The 19,651-nt window shown below is 43.0% G+C and overlaps 1 protein-coding gene across 1 annotated transcript in view; it reads right to left on the bottom strand.

Moving 5' to 3' along the window:
• Window positions 1-3,155: 3,155 nt before the first annotated feature.
• The window catches only part of Orc1 (origin recognition complex subunit 1), a 31,315-nt gene continuing 14,819 nt past the window's right edge, over window positions 3,156-19,651 (bottom strand). Inside the window, 12 exon segments of the mRNA XM_029476387.1 lie at window positions 3,156-3,409; window positions 4,568-4,655; window positions 5,477-5,646; window positions 10,277-10,396; window positions 11,158-11,307; window positions 12,223-12,330; window positions 12,694-12,865; window positions 13,328-13,429; window positions 13,933-14,030; window positions 15,875-16,046; window positions 16,554-16,655; window positions 18,265-18,613. Coding sequence (XP_029332247.1) covers window positions 3,215-3,409; window positions 4,568-4,655; window positions 5,477-5,646; window positions 10,277-10,396; window positions 11,158-11,307; window positions 12,223-12,330; window positions 12,694-12,865; window positions 13,328-13,429; window positions 13,933-14,030; window positions 15,875-16,046; window positions 16,554-16,655; window positions 18,265-18,613 — 1,826 coding nt within the window. The 3' untranslated portion in view covers window positions 3,156-3,214.

Below are 19,651 nucleotides of genomic sequence, written 5' to 3'. Positions count from 1 at the left end.
GGGATGCACACCTTTAATCACAGTACTTGGGAGGTGGAGGCATATGGATCTCTGAGTTCAAGGCCAGCCTGGTCTACAGAGGGAGTTCTAGGACAGCCAGGGCTGTATAGAGAATCCCTGTCTCAAGAAAACTAACAATGTTAGTGTCTTGTGAGCTACCCTATGTGCTGAAGCATCTCTGTAGCCTGTTTTTGTTTTGTATTTTTATTTGTGTGTGTGTGTTTCTAAGTGTTTGGTTGCATTTATGTAAGCAAAGTGTCCATGGAGGCCAAGAGGAATCAGATCCCCTGAAAACAGAGTTAAAGATGGCAGTAAGCTGCCACATGGGTCTGGGGATTGGACCTGGGCTCTCTGCAGGAGCTGCAAGTGTCTCTAACCACTGAGCCACCTCCTCAGTCCCTGGGTGCCCAGCTTTATATGTAGATCCTGGGGGTTCAAACTCACATCCTTATGCTTACAGAGCAAGAGCTCTTACTCTGAGCCATACCCCACTCCCCAACTTATGATTTTTGTTAAAGTTTTGTTTTGGGACTTGCTTTTTTGTTTGCTTTTGTTGTTTCACTATATGAGTAATTAATTTGAAAGCTAGCATCCACATGAGACAACATGCAATATTATCACTTAATATATTTTATAGATCCATCCATTTTTCTGCAAATTTCCTAATTTCATTTTTCTTTACCTCATATCTATATCTATATATCACATTGCGTCTGTTGATGGGCATAAATAATTTTGATAGGATATAGTTGTCTGGTTGTATACCCAGGAGCAGTATGTTGGGTCATGTGACAGTTCTGTTAAAATTATTTTAGAAACTTCTGTCTGTGGAGGTTCCTTCCCAGGACAGGTTGTATGCACATCTCACCTACTAGAAAGTAGATCCAACCTCAGGCTCTAATGCTTTTGCAGTAAATATTGTCAGCTGAGCTATCTCCCCATCAAGTTTCGTGATTTTTAAAAATTTAAAAATTGTTTGGTTATGTGTGGATCCATGTGTAGGTGTGCATGCTTACAAGTGCAAGTGCCCTGAGCGTCTGGAAGATGGTGTCAGATACCCTGGAGCTGGAGTTACAGGCAGGTGTGAGCTGCCAGGCGTAGGTGCAAGGAATTCAAGTTCTCTGCAAAAGCCACCCCCTCAGCCTGTGCTTTCTTTTGGCAATTAAAACATCATTTGTGTGTCTGTATGTGTGCGTGCAGTGGCCATGGAGGTGGTGAGTGTTAATCCCCTGGAGCTGGAGTGGTGAGCTGCCCGACTTCAGTTCTAGAAACTAAATTCAGATCGTCTGCAAGAGCCTCCACTTGAGCCTTTACACTCATGCCTTTGAGCCATTTCAACCGCCTCATTTTGTTTATCATTCACTTTTCTTCTATAAAGGACTTCTTCACTCTTCCTTTTGGTTCATTGTGGGTGTGGACATTATAACAATATTCTGATACAGGGGTGGAGAGGTGTCTCAGCAGTTAAGAGCACTTGCTTTTTTGTAGTTCTAGTCACCAGCACACACATGGCTGCTCACACTCATTTGTAACTAGCTGTAGGGGATCAGATGGCCTCTCCTGAGTACACATAGGTGGTACATCCTCACAGATGCACACAGAACATTATACATACAAAATAATCCTTAAAAATATCCTGATAGGGATTCTCAACTCAGTTTTATTAGAATGTGTGTGTAATAAAAGGGATATAGACGAGGGCTTCTAGCTTGCCTGGTCAATTTCTCTACACAGAAATCTATCCCGCATCCCCAGCCCTCTTGAGCCAGGGCCTCACTAAGATGCTCAGGCTGATCTTGAGCTCAGGATGTTACAGTCTAGGCCTTATGCTTATAATCCTGTCTTAGCCTTTTGAGTAGCTGGGATTACAGGTCTTTGCCATCAAGTCTGGCTACAAATTTATAAACTATTTGAAGACTAATAGCAGACATTATCACAGCTCACTCATTTCATGAAGTTCCCAAGCAGCAGTCTATGTATCAGGACACAGTAATGTGTTGAATGCACAAGGTTCATAACCTTGTATTTACTTAGTGGAATGAACCCAGAACCTCTCTCATTTGTCAACAAACCACCTTCCACTGAGCTATCGTTTTACATTTGTTTCAGTTTGGTCAAGGAATGGCATATGCCTTCAATCCCCACTTGAGAGGCAGCAGCAGGTGGAGCTCTGAAGCTAGCCTGGTCTACATCGCTAGTTCCAGAGAATCCAGGGAACTTTTTGAGACACCATCTTAAAAGTTTCAGTTTCAGACAGGGTCTCCCTAATCTACCCAGGTTGCCTTGAACATGCTTTGTAACCCAGTCCTCCCACCTGTTTTCTCAGCATGGCCTAGGTTGGTGATAAGACTGTAACCAGAATATGTAAGCCAAGTTAAACCTTTTGCCCCAAAGCTGCGTTTAGTCATAATGTCTGTGTTGCAGCAACAGAGAGCAAACTGGCCTCGAACCTGCTTTGCTGAGGACTTTTAATTTCTAATCTCTCTGTGTCTAACTCCCAAGTTTTGGGATTGCAGGTGTGTGCCACCATATCCAATTTATTGCAGCGTGGGGAACAGGCTTTCACCTCACTAATGAATGGTATCTGCAGTCCATAGCACATCATTATTGAACTTATCCTTAAGTACTTTCTACTTTCTGTCAACAAGATTTGTTTTTTATAAGCGGTAACTTTGTTTTGAAGATCAGTGCCTGCTTGCCTGCCAGCAGTAATCCTTCTGCTTCAGCCTCTCGAATTCTGAGATTACATGATGTTCCCCATGAAGGGCTAAAGGCTTTGATTTATCATTGGGAAATGAACCCAGTGCTACCTGCAAAGGGCATTGTCAGTGTGATGCACCCCAAACCATACCAGTTCTTTTCTATAAAATCAATTTTACTTTGTATCAACTAAAATCCAATACATCATAGCATATAGTGAAGTTTTCCTGTAACCTCTGAACAACCCACCAGGTATTTCTCAGAGGCAACCAGTATACCTAACTTCATACAAATTCTCCCAGAACTATTTTACATAGATACAAGGATCTTGTATACATATCTTTATATACATAGTATGTTACCGTAACTTCTCCAAAACTTTGGAAAAAGCAAAATAAATAATGGAAAATAACAAACTTATAACAACAATTTCATCCTGTATATTCTGCTATAATTCCATGTTCTGAAGAAATAAAATAAAGCTCTGAGACAAAGCAGAAGTTTGTGAAGTCCTTCACTCTTCTTTGAGAGCATACAGCACGTCATTCTGGCTAACATTGAGTCTCACTCGAAGGAGAAGGTCATTTCTACTGGGCTCCACCAGAAGAAGGCGGCAAGAACCCAGACGTGAGCACACAGCCATGGTCTCTGACATGGTTGGGTATGGCAGTCCCTCCATTCTGCACAGAGCCACGTGCTGACTGTATATCTAGACAGCAAAAGTGAAAGCGAAGTAAAGGTTAGGAAAGACAGTAATGCCGGGCTTTTATCCGATCATCTTTTGCAAAAATGGAGCACCTGGTAGTCCACACACTTGGGAGGCAGAGGCCAGAGGCCAGGAGACTTTGAGTCTCAGGACAACCAAGGCTACATAGTTAAGACCCAGTGACAAAACAGTCATTCACGCCTTGGATACCAAATGTGTCGTCATCGGTAGATGCCCTTGCACAAATGCAAGCTGTAGAACAGGGCACGGCTCATCTGAACCTTGCCATTCTATCATTTATCTATGTGACAATAGGCAGGTTATGTCACTTTTTCTTTTCTAGTCTTTTTTTTGGTTTTCCGAGACAGGGTTTCTCTGTGTAGCCCTGGCTGTCCTGGAACTCACTCTGTAGACCAGGCTGGCCTCGAACTCAGAAATCCACCTGCCTCTGCCNTCCTGGAACTCACTCTGTAGACCAGGCTGGCCTCGAACTCAGAAATCCACCTGCCTCTGCCTCCCAAGTGCTGGGATTAAAGGCGTGTGCCACCACACCCGCTCTTTTCTAGTCTTTTAAAGGAAAGGTTTTGAAGTCTGTAGCTCACACTGGACTTTAACTCACTATGTAGACCAATCTGGCCTCAAACTCTTGTCAATCCCCTTGCCTCATCTTCCAAGTGCAGAGACTGCAGGTGTTAAAGCCTCAGTGTTACGGGATGTCCCGCACCTATCTTACCAGTTGATCCGCATGAAATGATTATTAACTGCAGAGAAAGTCATGTCGTGTGGTCACAGGCATTAAGAGTTCGAGCCTGCACAGTAACATCTGGAATGTAGCACTGCTAAAGGTCACTCTGGGGTCTTGTTATTTCCTTTGTTTAAAGGACAAGGTCTCATATATTCCAGGCTGGTCTCAAAGTGTGTATGAGCCAAGGATGACACAATTTATAAACCTCCTTCCCTCCTCTACCTCAAAGTCCCAGGAGTATGAACCACCAAGCCTGGTTGATGTGGTACTGGAGAACTGAACACCGGACCAACACTTCAGTTACAAAAGAACCTGAGCCCCTGTTAATTTCTCCCCTAGTCTAAGAACTCTGGACCCACCCATATCTAGAAAGACAGAAAAGAAAAAAAAAAAAAAAAAAACTTTCAACCAATTACCTGTTGAAAGGTTGCTTCCTCTAGTCCTGACCGACGGAATTCCGCAAGAATGGCTCTCAGGAAGCTCTGTTCCACGACAGAAGCGTTTCTTAAAGGAAACCAAGAGATGGGAGTTCTAGAGCCTCACGGAAGAGAGAAACCCTGGGGAACATTTTCTGTATCTCCTGACAAAGCCCCACACTTTCCCCACAGGATCAAACTGACAGAAAATGCTCGTTGGAAATGGGCGAACACAGGGACTACTTCTAGAATTACGCCCGCCTGCATCTTAAAATAAATGAATGAATGAATAAAAGAATGAATGGAAATGATAAAAAACCCACTTATGAATTTTGGGAGTGGAGCATGCCTCAGTAAGAAGAAACATAATTGTGTCTTGTTTGTGTATCCTTTAAAAGAAAAGAATGGTGTTTGCATGCAGGACAGAAAAGGGTGGCAGATGCCCAGAATTGACAGGCAGCTGTGAGCTGACATGTCTATGTTGGGAGCTAAATTTGAGTCTTCTGTAAAGAGCTACAAGTACTTTCTACCACCACCCTACTACCTATCTGTTGTTCTTCTCCTTACTGAGTTTCACTGTGTAGTTCAGACTTTCATGGAACTATCACTATGTAACTTAAACTTGTGACAATCTTCCTGCCTTAGCCTCTCAAGTGCTGGGATTATATGCATGAAAAACCAAACCCAGTCTGTTCCTGTAGTATTTGTACTCAATAAATGCCCCAATAAAAGTTGTAAGCATTCGGCCCCTACCCAAGGATTGTGTTGCCTTCCGATTGCCCCTAAGACTTTCTCTAATTCAATGTGGATAGAACGAGTTAAGTCTGAAAAACAAGCCAACTGCTAAAGCCCCTAAGCTGGGACATCTCAGACCCTCCCAGAAGTGCATGCACAAAGCATGCATCTTACTTGATGGCAGTAATATATGACGAGGAGAACATTTCATCTATAGCTTCCATTAAGTGGGCCACAGTTACCAGGTTCTGAGAGTTACCATGTAGATGGGAAAGCTCACAGATCTCTGTGGCACACCTGCAGATGTCTAGGCAGTGCCGGGCATCTCCAGAGAGGGCTGCTACCTACAAGAAGGAACGTTTATTATTTATTTTTTCAGATTTTTATTTTATTTGATGTACACTGTAGCTGTACAGATGGTTGTGAGCTTTCGTGTGGTTGTTGGGAATTGAATTTTGAGGACCCCTCTCCAATCCAGTCAGCCCTGCTCACTGTCTTCAGGCACAGTAGAAGATGATGTTAGATCTCATTAAGGGTGGATGGGAGGCACCACATGGTTGCTAGGATTCAAACTCAGGACCTTCGGTAGAACAGTCAGTGCTCTTACCCGTTAAGCCATCTCGCCAGCCCCGGAATATTTTATTTCTCATGTCCACTTGCCATCTCAGGTAAATAACCACTGGCTCTTGTTGGGGTCATCTTTGTGCACTGTGTAAAGACTGTCTTTGTATTATTCAAAAGCTGATTTCTATGCCAACAAAGCTGAGTGCAGATAGACTTTGGTATTGTAGCCAAATTGATGGCTACATCAATTTTATTAACACTCCCTCTCTTATCTTCTGATTGGTTTACTAAAAAGCTGATGGCCTATACAAAAAAAGAGAATAGGTAGGACTTGTGGCAGAGATAGGGTGGGGGTGGGGGTGGGGGTGTTTAACAGCCAGAAACAGAAGAGGCAGGGCAGAACTGAAGGAGAGGTAACTAGTGAGCCACATAGCAGAGCACAGATTAATAAATATATATATGTTCATGACTGGAATACAATTACTACATCCCAAACGGCTGTCCCATGATTCTATAGGTAACAGCAGTGGAAAGGGTAGAAATCCCGTTTTATTATTCAGGAAATAAGTGGGGTTTTGTTGTTAGTCTTTGAGGAGATGGAAAAGATGCTTATTGTTATGAGAACTTGGTTCTTTTCTCAGTAGCCACAGAGTGGTTCACAAATACCCACACCCCCAGCTTCTAGGGAATCTAAAGCCCTAATATGACATCTGTGGAAGCTGGGAATGGTGATAAAGCAGGAGGTAAATATAGGAACTCAAGGCCAGTCTAGTCCATATAGTGAGTTCCAGAACAGCAAAGACTACATAGAGACCCAGTCTCAGAAACAAACAAAACACAAGGGTTCTTATTCTGTGTGCCCTGAGAGACAGTTACCAGCAGCTAGGGGAAGAGTATATCTGGAGTATTCCTCCCTCAGAATGTAGTAAATTTGGGAGAACGGCCTGATCAATGCCCAAGAGAATTAAAATCAAGATTGGGAAGGGAAAGAAGTCAAATTTTGCCAGATACCATGCAGGAGGAGCTGCAGTAGGCAAGTAAGCTTCCTGGAGACACAATATTTTGCACAACTCCAATGGAAAGGCACAGGATTGCTTCTTGATGTTGATATGCAGTCTGTGTTTGTCATTGCTATATTCCTCACATACCTAGCACTGTAAGACTGGGCACGGGAAGACCCTCCACTCTATTAGGCAATTTTCCTGTAGATCAACATGAAGATGAATTTTCATAAAATACTATTTGGATGAATTAATGAATTTTTGGAACTCCTGATTTGATTTAAATAGTTTTAGAAAGTTAAGGTAGTTGACAGTTTAATGAGATGGTTTAAGTTGTTTTTCTAAAAAAGGTAAAATTAAGAGTAGAATGTTGAGGCTGGCGAGATGGCTCAGTGGTAAGAGTATTGACTGCTCTTCCGAAGGTTCTGAGTTCAAATCCCAGCAACCACATGGTGGCTCACAACCACCCGTAATGAGATCTGACGCCCTCTTCTGGTTTCTGAAGACAGCTACAGTATATTTATGTATAATAATAAATAAATCTTTTTTAAAAAAAAAAAGAGTAGAATGTTGCCCCTCCTTTGTAGAATAGTGAGGGTTACATAGGATAGAAAAGGAGGACAGTGAGCTTTCATGAACTAAAAGCACATAATAGTACTAGGAAGAAAAAATAGGCTTGGGACAAGTTTGAACACACTCATTCTTTCAAAGAGCACAATCACTCTGGGTTGGGCTGAGTTCCTTGATCTCATATATAGGGATAGGGCCATACATTGCAGTGTGTACAATTAAAAAAAGACAGGTGATTAGCCAGTTAATCTGAACAAGACTTCAGCGAAGTATAGGAAAAAACTTGCTATGATGGACTGGCTTGCTTAAACTTTGCTACACAATGATGCAGGAAAACTCTGCTAATTAAGGTAGATGTCTGCCAGTGGCCAGATAGCCTTCTGAGGCTCAGCTCATAATATAGGACTCCCTCATTAAAAGTTTCTCCTTCTGAGCTCAGGGAAATTCTAAGCTCCACACTGGCCTCTATCAGAGGAATGTTTATAGGATTAATTTCCTTTCTTCTGACAATCCTGTTCAGCCAGCCCCTGAGATTCCTGAAAGGTTTCCCCACACTAATGAAGCATTCCAGGTCCCCGGAGCTCCAAGCCAATGGCCCCTGCTCATCCTGGATGTCCCCTCAAACTTTACTTAGGGTGATTGAAGGCTGATTGAATGCTTATAAAGTTGATCTGCCTACTGACAAGTGGTCCCAGTGTGGTCATCCACCATACATCTCACAGGGCTTCTGAACCCTGTTTGGGTCTCTTATTTCCACTGCCCATGTGGACCGAAGCAGCTGAGGAGCCTTGCGGGCAGGGACACCCACAAATATTATTGCTTTGCAGCTATGTTGAACAGGTAGAGAAAAAGAGATGGGAAATGTTAGCTAGGTCTGAGTTTCAAAAGAATAATACATAATCAATCATCCTGTTATAATTTCCTCTTGTATAATGATTTTAATCTGTTTTTTGTGGTGATTGTTTTTAGCGAATATGTGTAGCTACAAAGTAATCTTTTTCTTACACAGAGAACTCAATGTTTTAAGTGGTATTAAAAGGCTGAGAATAAAATAAAGTTGTTGGAGCCTGCTTGTTTGTTAGAGCTCTGCTCCATCCACCCAATGTGTAAATGTGTATTAATGTGTATTAACGTATGTATGTACATATGTATGATCCCCCCCTTCTCTCTGACTTCTCACTGGCCCCCAAACAAATAAAGAGTTCAGAGTTTATGATATTGCCTTTCACAGGCAGTGCCAGCCCCAGTAAATCAAACTTTATTCACTCAGAGAAGTCTGCTGAGTGAATCACCCACTCCACACTCGGCCCTCCTCAGTTTACCTTGTGGTATCAAACCTGGCCTTTGACAAAATTTGGGAGAAGCCCTGGGTTGAGACAGGTGCATGAAACTAACGCACAATGTCAGTAGCTACTGCTGATCCTTCTACGGTTTCCAAGCCCCTCTTCTCAAGGAACTCTCCACTTCTCCCCAAGCTGACTTTGAAAAACGCTTGAATGCTTTATTGCCATTTGCTTGTTAGTTTTGATAGGATATCCCAATGTAGCCCAGGCTAGCCTTGAGCTGGCACTCCTCCTCACTGTCCACGTGCTGATATGGATACCCTGTCATACATACCCAGATCACTTGGGTTTTAATTCTTTTCATCCTACAAAGACCTCTTTCTCAGTTCTTATATTCCCAGTACTCGTTAGCAACCAGAAACTCACCTGTCACTAGACCACACTGAATTATCTCTAAAAGGATCCATTCCTTCCAAAATTATAGTTTTCCAAGAAAACTATAATGTATATGTATATAATACGCTAAGACATTAAAAGTAGTCATCTTAGCGAAGCGTGATGGTGCGTGCTTTTAAAGCAAATAAGATGAATTATAAGCAATTAAAAAAAAAAAAAAGCTTGGGATTTATTTAATGTGTGAATCCTCTATTTTGTGTTTGCCTACATGCCACAAGAGGGCATCAGATTTCAGATGGTCATGAGACACACCTCGTAGTTCCTGGGACTTGAACTCAGGACCTCTTGAAGAGCAGCCAGTACTGTCAAAGGCTGAGCCATCTCACCAGCCACCATAAGCAATTTTTAATGTTTTGAGTGTACCAAAGCCACTGTTCTAATAAGTGACACAAGTATCATGGCGTTCCCTTTCTTTAGGTTCCTACATCCTATGGGTAGAGGCGCCATGCAAACATTTCCTCATTAGCACCATCCTCACCTGTAAAACAGCATCCTAGTAGTGAACAGTGTGAATTCAAAAGCTTGTGCTAAGGCCCAAACAAAATGAAAGAGAATATTGAAAACAAAAAGTACTCACAGCAATTCTGCATACAGCTTGTCTGTAGACTAGATCATTCTATATAAGCAAGCCTCAACACTGACCAGTTTCTAAGGGTTGAACTTATACCGTCACCTCACTATTTCGGGGCTTTGGTCCTTCCTAAAGGATCCCTTTAATAACACAAAACAGTTTGTTCCTTGCATCAATTCAGGTTAGCTTGTACATAAGCCCATAATCCTCGTGGCCTTCTAAACAATCATACAAGTCTTCCATAATTGTTTCTTCATTTTATCCGCCCACCCACTCATCCATCCATTGACACAGTAGTTCACAAATTTAGCCCTGGCTGACCCAGAACTTCCTTCCCATAGAGATCAGAAGAGGCTCAAACTCAATCCTGGAATTGCCAGACACGGGATTGAAGGCAAGTGCCACCACCCTCAACCCTTTGGTATTTTCATAGTCCTTCCTAAAGTTTTCTTCATTCAGAGCCTACAGCCCAGGACACACACAGTGGGTGTTCAGTAGGGACTTGCTGAATGGCTTGAAGATGACCTACCTTCCTGGCTACCAGCTGGATGGCATCGTCCTCAAAGGCCCTTAAATCCCTCAGTCGAGACACTAAGATCTGTTTCAGCTGGCTGTGAGAATAGGGCTGGAAAGACATCCTGGTGAGGCCCTGAAGACACAAGATGACAGATTGCAGAGGGAAATTGTTCACAGGTCCTCAAGCTTGGTCCTTAAGTCCCACATAATAATCTATTACTTTCTTCCCATTTCTCCTTTCAGCTGCTGCCTAGTTGACCTGGGTACCCTGCAGGTCAGTAGATACCAAACTATCCTGTTTTCTATTATAAACTTTTATTTTTTTAGAATCTTCCAAGAAGACAGAGGTGCTGTAAGGGAATCACAGCTCCCACCTTCCCTTACCACGTTCTTCACGGTCTGATGGTGGTGCTTCCTGACAAACCAACCATAAGCCCACGAAGGCAGAGACAGTCGGTCTGGTTCTCTGCTTTATTCTAAGTACCGAAGAGGTGGCAGGCTTAAATACTTTTATTTTTATTTTATTTTTTTATTTTTTAAGATTTATTTATTATATGTAAGTACACTGTAGCTGTCTTCAGACACTCCAGAAGAGGGCATCAGATTTCATAACGGATGGTTGTGAGCCACCATGTGGTTGCTGGGATTTGAACTCTGGACCTTAGGAAGAGCAGTCGGTGCTCTTAACCACTGAGCCATCTCACCAGCCCAATACTTTTTATTTCTAAAAGGTAACTAAACTTCCAGTACTTTGTGAGACCAGAAAGCCAAGGTATAGTATTTATAGAAAAGGGCAAGCAAAGTTTTTCATTCCAGCACAAAAATGACAGTTATAGCAAAAGTCGTATTTACGGGTGCTCTATATTTTCACTTTTGCAGAGCACCCTGACTCACCAGTCGGCTAGACACACGGTTCATCATGATCCTCTCGGGAAGGTCCATGGTGTTGGCAATGGTCAACACTATCAACTGGGCTCCTTTATGAGTAGGCCAATCAAAGAGGTTGTACATTACATCTTGTTTGTGAGTCCAAAGAAGGTCAAGCTGCCAAAGACAATATACATACAATGTCACTCAGAGACCGAGCCAGAGCACATAAAGTGATAACCTGCACTACTGAGTTAGTGCATGTCCTGTCCACATGGCACTTTCTAATCAGTAAGGGAATCAATGGACAGGCTTCAGTTGCACACTATCTGCTCCTGGGAGAGTGAATCTGTGCAGCCACCCCTTCTCTTGTACTCCTGGGGCACCTCACAGTGGGGCAAGTAGACAATGCCACCAGACAGAAGGACTGGGTAAGGCCAAACAGGCTCAGACTCCAGGGAATCTCAGAATTGAGAACAGCAGGAGTGGAGCCAGCTCCCTGCCAAGCTCTAGCTGTTCTGGAGCAGGTAACGACACCCCATTGAGAGGACCATAGATAGCAATCAGTCACATAGCATAAAGCCCTGGAGTTCTGAGGTTTTTAGCTAGGCCCCAACAGTTCAGCTGATGGGATCCCCTTCCTGGGCACTTCTTCCCGCAAAAGGTATTTAATGCCTGGTTCACCCTGAGTAAGGTGTATGCATTCACATCCACCATCAAAGAAAACCGTTTGGACAAGCAAAGACCACCTCTTCATCAAGGATTGCCACAGCAGAGACCTCTGCTGTGACACTCACTCTGAAGCAAAGCAGGTTCCACCACAGTCCTGGGCTCAGCCTTATTCCTGCATTGCGCAAAGACACCCTGAGGGGAAGCTCGAACGGGGTTCCCAACTCCCGGGGTTCCCAACATCTGGGTACACAGGAGGCTGAGAACCACGGCAACTGTCCCAGACTCCAATTTCCCACCCAAGAAACATGGACCGAGGAACCCCATTATGTACTGTGTCCTGCTCCCCTGAGCTGCTTGACGGCTCCCCAACATGGCTTGGGCACCCCGGCAGTGAGACAGACAAGAACCCGGGAACCTCACCTCATCTACGAGCAGCACAGTGGTTTCCTTCTGGGACCCTTGGCTGCAGAATTGCTTCGCCAACAGTTCTGCTGCATGATTGGCTGTTGCCTTCTGGCCTGTCAGTTTCTGCACAAGGGAAAAGCAACGGCTGTAGTAAAGAGTAATGAGTCTACAAGAAGCAGCTACTCATTTCCTATACCCTGCCTCTAACTCTAGTCCCTTTACCTAGCGGGATGTTATCTGTTCAAAGGCTAACAGTGAATGAAAGAACAAGGCCTACATCCAAATCCAAGACACTCTCCACGCCATCTGTGAGCTAGGGCTCCTTCCATGTTGGCATGTAATCAATCAATATCTAACCTCTAAAAAGTCTGCCTGCCTCACCTTTGCCACCTCTGGATAAATTTGTGAAGTGCACATAAAATTAAGTAATTCTTTCCTTTCCCATGTGTTTCTAAGGAACTGTTTCCCCCAAACAACGTAGCGTACCTGTAAAATCTGCACATAGACTTGGTGGAGTTCGGTCAGCTTCATCCCATTAACCTCAACGTATTGGAAGGGAGGAACATCATTTGTGTCTGCTGCCTGCTGCAGACAGCGTATGACCTCATGCACAGTGGCTGTCTTCCCTGTCCCAGGGACCCCAGAAATGTACATACACCTAGAGCAAGAAAACAATATACATAGGCTGAATCCCTGCCACCCACATGTTCAGAAAGAGCAAGACCCCTGAGATGCAAGTAAGAGTAGTGAAGACGACACTATAGGAAATTGGTCAGTTAGGCCTGTTAGAGGACATTCATTCTACAGTCAAGGCTATAATCGTGCAAGCTTACTCCCAAAGGCCACCCCCTCCCCCTATAAAATTGAGACAAACATCCCACATAGCCCAAGCAAGCCTCAAACTCACTATGTAGCCAAGGATGGCTTTGAACTCTTGAGCTTTTACCTCAACACCATAGACATTTTATGTAGTGCTGGGGATTAAACCCAGTACCTTAGACTTATCAAGTCTTCCAAAGGCAGCAGCCTACTCTCCTAGGCTTAGCAATGGTTCTGCTTAGCACACACCCTGGGTAGACAGAGCTCTTACTACCCCACCCGTCCCCGCAGCACTACTCACCCTCCAGTCCCATCAAGAAGTTTACTTTCCACAAAGCTGTAGATGTCTTGGAATTCCTGCTCTGGACAGGGAAGAGAGTCAGGCACAGCAGACACATGCAACCTACAGTTGGTGGTAGATAGAAGAACAGAAAGGCCTGAAGGTCTGTCACCATCTACCCAATAGAAGGGAAAAGACCCGTCTACTATTCCTATATGGGAGCTATATGATAAAAGGGAATGTTTCACTTATCATCTCTCTCTATGATGCCCCACCCAGTTTCCCTCTTCTACAACAGAACCACTCGGGTAGACTCAAACCTACGACTTTCCAAAAATCTTGATGTCTGACAGGACCTAGGTTCCGGCATTTTAAAAGAATTCTTTAGGGCTCTCAAACTAAGGGGCACCACTCATAGAGACAGCTCCCACCCCAGACATGATGGCAGCAGGACTCTAGGTGTTTCCTTCCTGTGCATCCATCAGCCAGAGGTTTTTGTTTAGGTGCTTGTCATACTGTCCCCCGTCTGCATGTATAATAGTGCTGGCTCAACCAACCTTCAATTTCTGGGAAGGGAAGGCTCCATCACTGCTGTCTACCCCAAGCAGGACCCCTGAGTAGCTTACCTTAGCCGTGCCTCTTCCAGCACACTAGCTGGCTCCTGGACAGCCAAGTTTCTGTCTCGGATCTGAGGAGTGGCACGATGAGGTGTTCTAAGTTTAGGCTGTATTTAAAGAGAGTATCGGCTGTAATAAAACAAAACTACCCAGAACTGGTAAAAGACAAAAGGTAATCTTACCTCCTACGTGCATAAAATAAAAATTACTCATCCCCCATCCCTACCCGCTCACATCAAACATGTTCATAGTCCAAACATGATCCCTTTTCTCTAATATTTATGTAGAATTGGGATTAAAATAGTTAATTTGAGGAAATAAAAAAATATAGATTATTCAGCAGGAATGGTGGTGCACACAAATCCTAGGACCCAGGAAGCAGACACAGGGCAAAGATATACAATTAGACAACCTCAAAACTAAACAAAACCCTCAGGGCTTCATATATATTATGAAGGTGATCTGCCACTAAATTATAGTTCAAAGCAAATACATATATATACATACACACACACACACACACACATATATTATATATATAATATATAATCACAAGCTACTCTGGGGGGTGGGTGTAGAGGAGCCATAGGTCATGTGTGATTCCTGAAATCTTTTTATTTGAAAATATGGGTAAGCTTTGACTCAGGTATTCTTCCATTTTTGCAGTTTGCAAAAAAAAAAAAAAAAAGCCTCATCAGATTTTTCTACTACAAATCCCTGTCCCTGAGCTCATTCATAGGCCTATTCTTTCTTTATAAACAAAAAAACCATATTTCATGTACAGGGGTGTTTTATATGTATATTTGTGTGTGTGTGTGTGTGTACCATGTGTGTGCTTGGTGTCCAAAGACATCAGAAAAGAACAGTTAGTTTGCCAACAGTGGAATTACTACTGACAGTTGTGAATTGGCATTGAGTGCTGGGAATTAAACTCAGGTCCTCTGGGAAAGCAAAGTTCTTTAAACCCTGAGCCATTTCCCCAGCTCCAGAGGCTCTTTCTTTTTTGAGGGTTACTTTATGGAACAGACCAGTGCTTTGTCTCATTTCTCCTCCAGGAGTGGAGTAACAGTCATAGCTCCAATTGTTCCCCAGCTACAGTATGTGCAGACTCTAATTGTTTAAAAGGTCATTCATCAATTGGGAGAAAACAGCCCCCGAAGGAAAAGTACCAGAAGTCTACAAGATGTTTTAATTATGCTCCAGGTGAGACCCAGGGTAAGAGAGAACTTTTTGTACACATACTACAGTAAATGTGGCTCTAGTTCAAATAGGATCTACTAGACTCCCTTCCCTAGAGCCTGTTCTTAGATTTCAGCCTCAGCTCCAGCTTGATCTGGAAAAATGGAAAACAATATCTAAGTGAGCATTTCTTAACTGTACGCTAAAGAGTTCTGTTATGTTTTGCCCTGGTATTTCTCAAACCCACCTCTGTACGAGAAGACTCCAACATCTTTAATGCTGCTACAGTTCCACAAGAACTTCCTTCCATTTTGCTATTGCATAGTCACTGCCACACTGAAGCAGCACTCCTGGTTTCTCAGCTGCATTAAGTGCAACCTGGGCTTCAGTTCCCTATGCATGCCAAGGGAAATGCAAACACCAGAATACGTCAGTGTCTAGACTCCCCTCAGGAGGCTGGGCTCTTGGCCATTTCACTCTGGCCCTTGAGAGAAACTTGAGCCCAAATCACCTTGAGCTAGCACATGCTGAAGTCTGGGACCAGCCTGGACTACATAGCAACACACTGTCTTCTAAAAGAACACAAGAGTAAAAAGCTCATCTTTAAGTAGACTAATTTTCAGTCCTCAAGTTCATGTAGGTCTGCTCCTCTGAGGGACAGACTTTCTTAAATAAGCTAAGAATCCAACTGTTACTGTTTGGTCTTGGCATAACCATTCTTTACCATACAAGAGGGACATATCACTGGGAAAGAAACGCAAAAGAACCTTACATTTTTCTTTGGTGACTTGGAGGGGGTCTGCCGGGTCCTGGAGTGCCCCAGGGAATTTCTTGTTGGGAGGGAGGGAATGAACCCATCTTCCTCCTCACTCTCGGAGTCTGACACTTCTGCTGAGGATACGGACTCTTCCTCTTCCTGGTCACTTTCATCACCATCTAGAAGGCTGAGTGATGGAGACTAATTATTTTCTATTATTTAGTATACAGGCCTCAATGACTGCATAACGTATGCTTTAGAGGTATTACAGTCTATCCCACCACCAGGAAATATGGCATTTGTTTCATTTCGGATATAGGCATTACATATTCCACTAAATCCCTCAACAAAATATATTCCCTATTTTATTCATGAGAAAATAAGTATTAGAAATGTTCATCTTCCCCAAATTCAGCTCAGAAGCTCAAATTCAAAAAGGTCTATTAAAATCAAAATTAATGCTTTCAGGCATCCCACATTCCCGGTCTTGCTGAAACACCAGGCCTGAGCCAAGGAGCCACAAGGCCAGGTCAACATTTCTGGTCCCTTTCAGACTATGACACTTGTACAAAATGCTAGGTGAAAGTGTGAGTATCAATGTACTGGCCTTCAAATAGAAGGGACATTAAGGGAGGTACAAGACGCTATCACAGAAGGGAGCAAGGCTGTTTTGCTTTTTAATGGGCAGTCTTACCAAAGCTGTTGCCTAATCCGCTTCAAAGTCAAGAGAGAACTCCGTCTATGGACACGAGAACTACGTATGGGTTCTTTGTGCGTTTCTTGTTCTTTTGCCTTCCTGCAAGGTATCACATCAGGGTTATAGGAAGGCATTTCGGGAAGCAAGGATCCAAAGTGTGTACTGGAGATGGCTAGGTCTCACTGGCTTCCATTCTTTTATACTAACCTTGGCAAAGAGTTCAACTTTGCTAACAAACTTATAAAAGAGATCTATTTTTTTTTTTTTTTTTTTTGTTTTTTTGAGACAGGGTTTCTCTGTATAGCCCTGGCTGTCCTGGAACTCACTTTGTAGACCAGGCTGGCCTTGAACTCAGAAATCCACCTGCCTCCCAAGTGCTGGGATTAAAGGCGTGCGCCACCACGTCTGGCTGAGATCCAAAATTTTAACACATCATTTAAATCAGACTTATCACACTGCTATCATAGAACAAAATGGACTAACCATCAAAAGATTTTGTCCCTTTTTTATTTGTCATGTTTACAAAGTCTCAAAGTTAGCAGAAATACACTCAGTATAAAATATGTATTGAGCAACTTATTATGAGCAAGGTGCTAGAAATTTCTACTTAAGAAAACATTGAAAATCATGCTATTTGTAGTCTGTCAAATTTTTATTATACAACATTATCTGAAGTGGAAATTCTTTTTTTTTTTTTTTAACAACTCAGTTGTGGCATGTAATGTTTTTCTGAGGGCCCCTGATGTTTAGAAAGAACATAAATAGAATCCACATATAAATAGAACATTCAGAGGACACTCTTGCACTGCTACCCCGTGCAATGCTTGACTGGTCTTTACTTTGCAGAGAGAAACTCATCAAAGAACTTGTAGTGTTGCAGTTGCTTCTGGCCACATCCATGACTCATGGTGCTGCTGCTGATTTAGTGCTTGGTGTTTGCTATTGATGTGGACCTCTGGCATCCTGACAACCAACCGTGTAATCACCCCAAGGCCTACGTCTAAACAGGTCCACAACGCCCTTTTCCTGTTAACCTTTTTTACCACTGCCACCTCTCTGGTTGGTGGGCTAGAAGGGAAGGTTGAAGCATTGAGGAACCCTAAATAAAGTAGGTTTTGAAAAAAAATCTAAGTTTACAATTATCTACTCAAGTGCCAAACTATAAAGCTTGTCCTAGATTTATCATCTTTTTTTTTAATACTATATTTAAGAGTAGATTCCAGGTTAAAGAAAACAAAAATCAAAAACCAACTTGATAGAAAACAAAATGATCAGGCTGGGCATGCTAGCGCACGCCTTTAATCCCAGCACTTGGGAGGCAGAGGCAGGCGGATTTCTGAGTTCGAGGCCAGCCTGGTCTACATAGTAAGTTCCAGGACACCCAGGGCTACACAGAGAAACCCTGTCTCCAAAAACCAAAAAAAGAAGACTGCCTCTGCCTCCTGATTACAGGTGTACGCTACCATACCCAAACTCAAAGAACACTCCAAAATACAGATTCCCAGGGCCCGAGACATGGAGCATAACTTACTAGAGCTCTTTTGTGAAACCTTTACTTAGGAAAGATCCTCAGTCTGGTTAGACGAGATCAGTACGCTTCTCTCTGCAGCACTCATTTCTCGCCACATAACGTATCTCAAGTTGCTCACGATGGGGCAACGCTCCTGCATACCTCCTAACCATGACAGGGGGCAACACTCCTGCTTACCTCCTAACGTATACTGGTGTCAGACCCCCAGAGGGCACCACTGAAGATCTCAACCCATTCCTGATAGGGCTAAGTGCGTTCTCCATACCAAGATTTGTGATCATCATAGCTGAGTCCTAGGCTCTCAGAATCACACTACCTTTGGCACAAAACGGTTGAGCTTGTCCATTTTTAACTCGACTTTCCAAAGCTGAAGAGGGCTTGATTTCATGAGGTTTATTAGACTTTTTAGGAGGTGAGGTGGCCTCAGAGAAGGCTGCTCTTCTTTTAGATGTTTTTTGATAATCCAAGGAGTCACACGAGCTCTTCTTTGACCACCTCGTGTTAGGCTTCCTGGTAAAACCTAAGCCTAGAGAGACAGACATTATACCTATTAATACAAACCCCCCATCTCATGACATTACTGAAGTAACACAATGGAAGTTATTCATACTTGGTATTAATCCACAGTTTCCTTCTGTAGGCCAATGGCCTCTTCTTTTTTTTTAAACGATTTTTCTATTTATAAATGTATACAACTTTTATTTATTATTTTAATATTTCTGCACTAAGAATTGAATACAGGACCTTGCTAAGCATGTGCTCCACCACTGAGCTGCATCTGCATGATCTAGAATTTGATTTCTAGGTCAGCTTTTATAAATAAATATTCAGTAATTAAGTTTTCTCAAGTCAACACTACACAGTACCCACCCGCAATGCACCAGAATTTGAAGAAATTTTATAGTACATTACTAAAGTGTCACCAGACCCAAGTTATTTCTGGTCTTTTTAAACCCAGACTATATCTGCCAAGATAAAGGAGGGATTCCTGAAGACAATCTTTACATGTAGGTCTGTTCCACACTTGCCAGGATTATGAGAATCAAGAATCACAGCCCTAGTCAGGGTTATACCTTTAATTCCAGCACTTGGGAGGCAGTGGCAGGCAGATTTCTGAGTTCGAGGCCTGCCTGTTCTACAGAGTGAGTTCCAGGACAGCCAGGGCTACACAGAGAAACCCTGTCTCAACCCCCCCAACCCCAAATAAATAAATAATCACAGCCTTCCATAGATATAGCTGAACTATTAAAGAGGCAAGGTGTATATTAGGCCCTAGTAAAAAACAAAAGGTGAATGAGATTCAACCTTGATACTTCCCACAGGAAGTGCTGATCTAACTGAGGGGGTTGGCAGGCAAACAGAAACACACACCTTTGATCTCAGCACTCAGAGGATCTCTGAGTTTGAGGACAGCCTGGTTTATAGAGTGAGATCCAGCAAAGTCAGGACTACACAGAGAAACTGTCTTAAAAAACAAAAAGCCGAGGGAGGGTATAGGAGACTTTTGGGATAGCATTTGAAATGTAAATGAAGAAAATAGCTAATAAAAAATTGAAAAAAAAAA

The sequence above is a fragment of the Mus caroli genome, chromosome 4, assembly GCF_900094665.2.
Source record: "Mus caroli chromosome 4, CAROLI_EIJ_v1.1, whole genome shotgun sequence".
Classification (NCBI taxonomy): domain Eukaryota; kingdom Metazoa; phylum Chordata; class Mammalia; order Rodentia; family Muridae; genus Mus; species Mus caroli.
This window is presented reverse-complemented; position numbering and strand designations above follow the sequence as displayed.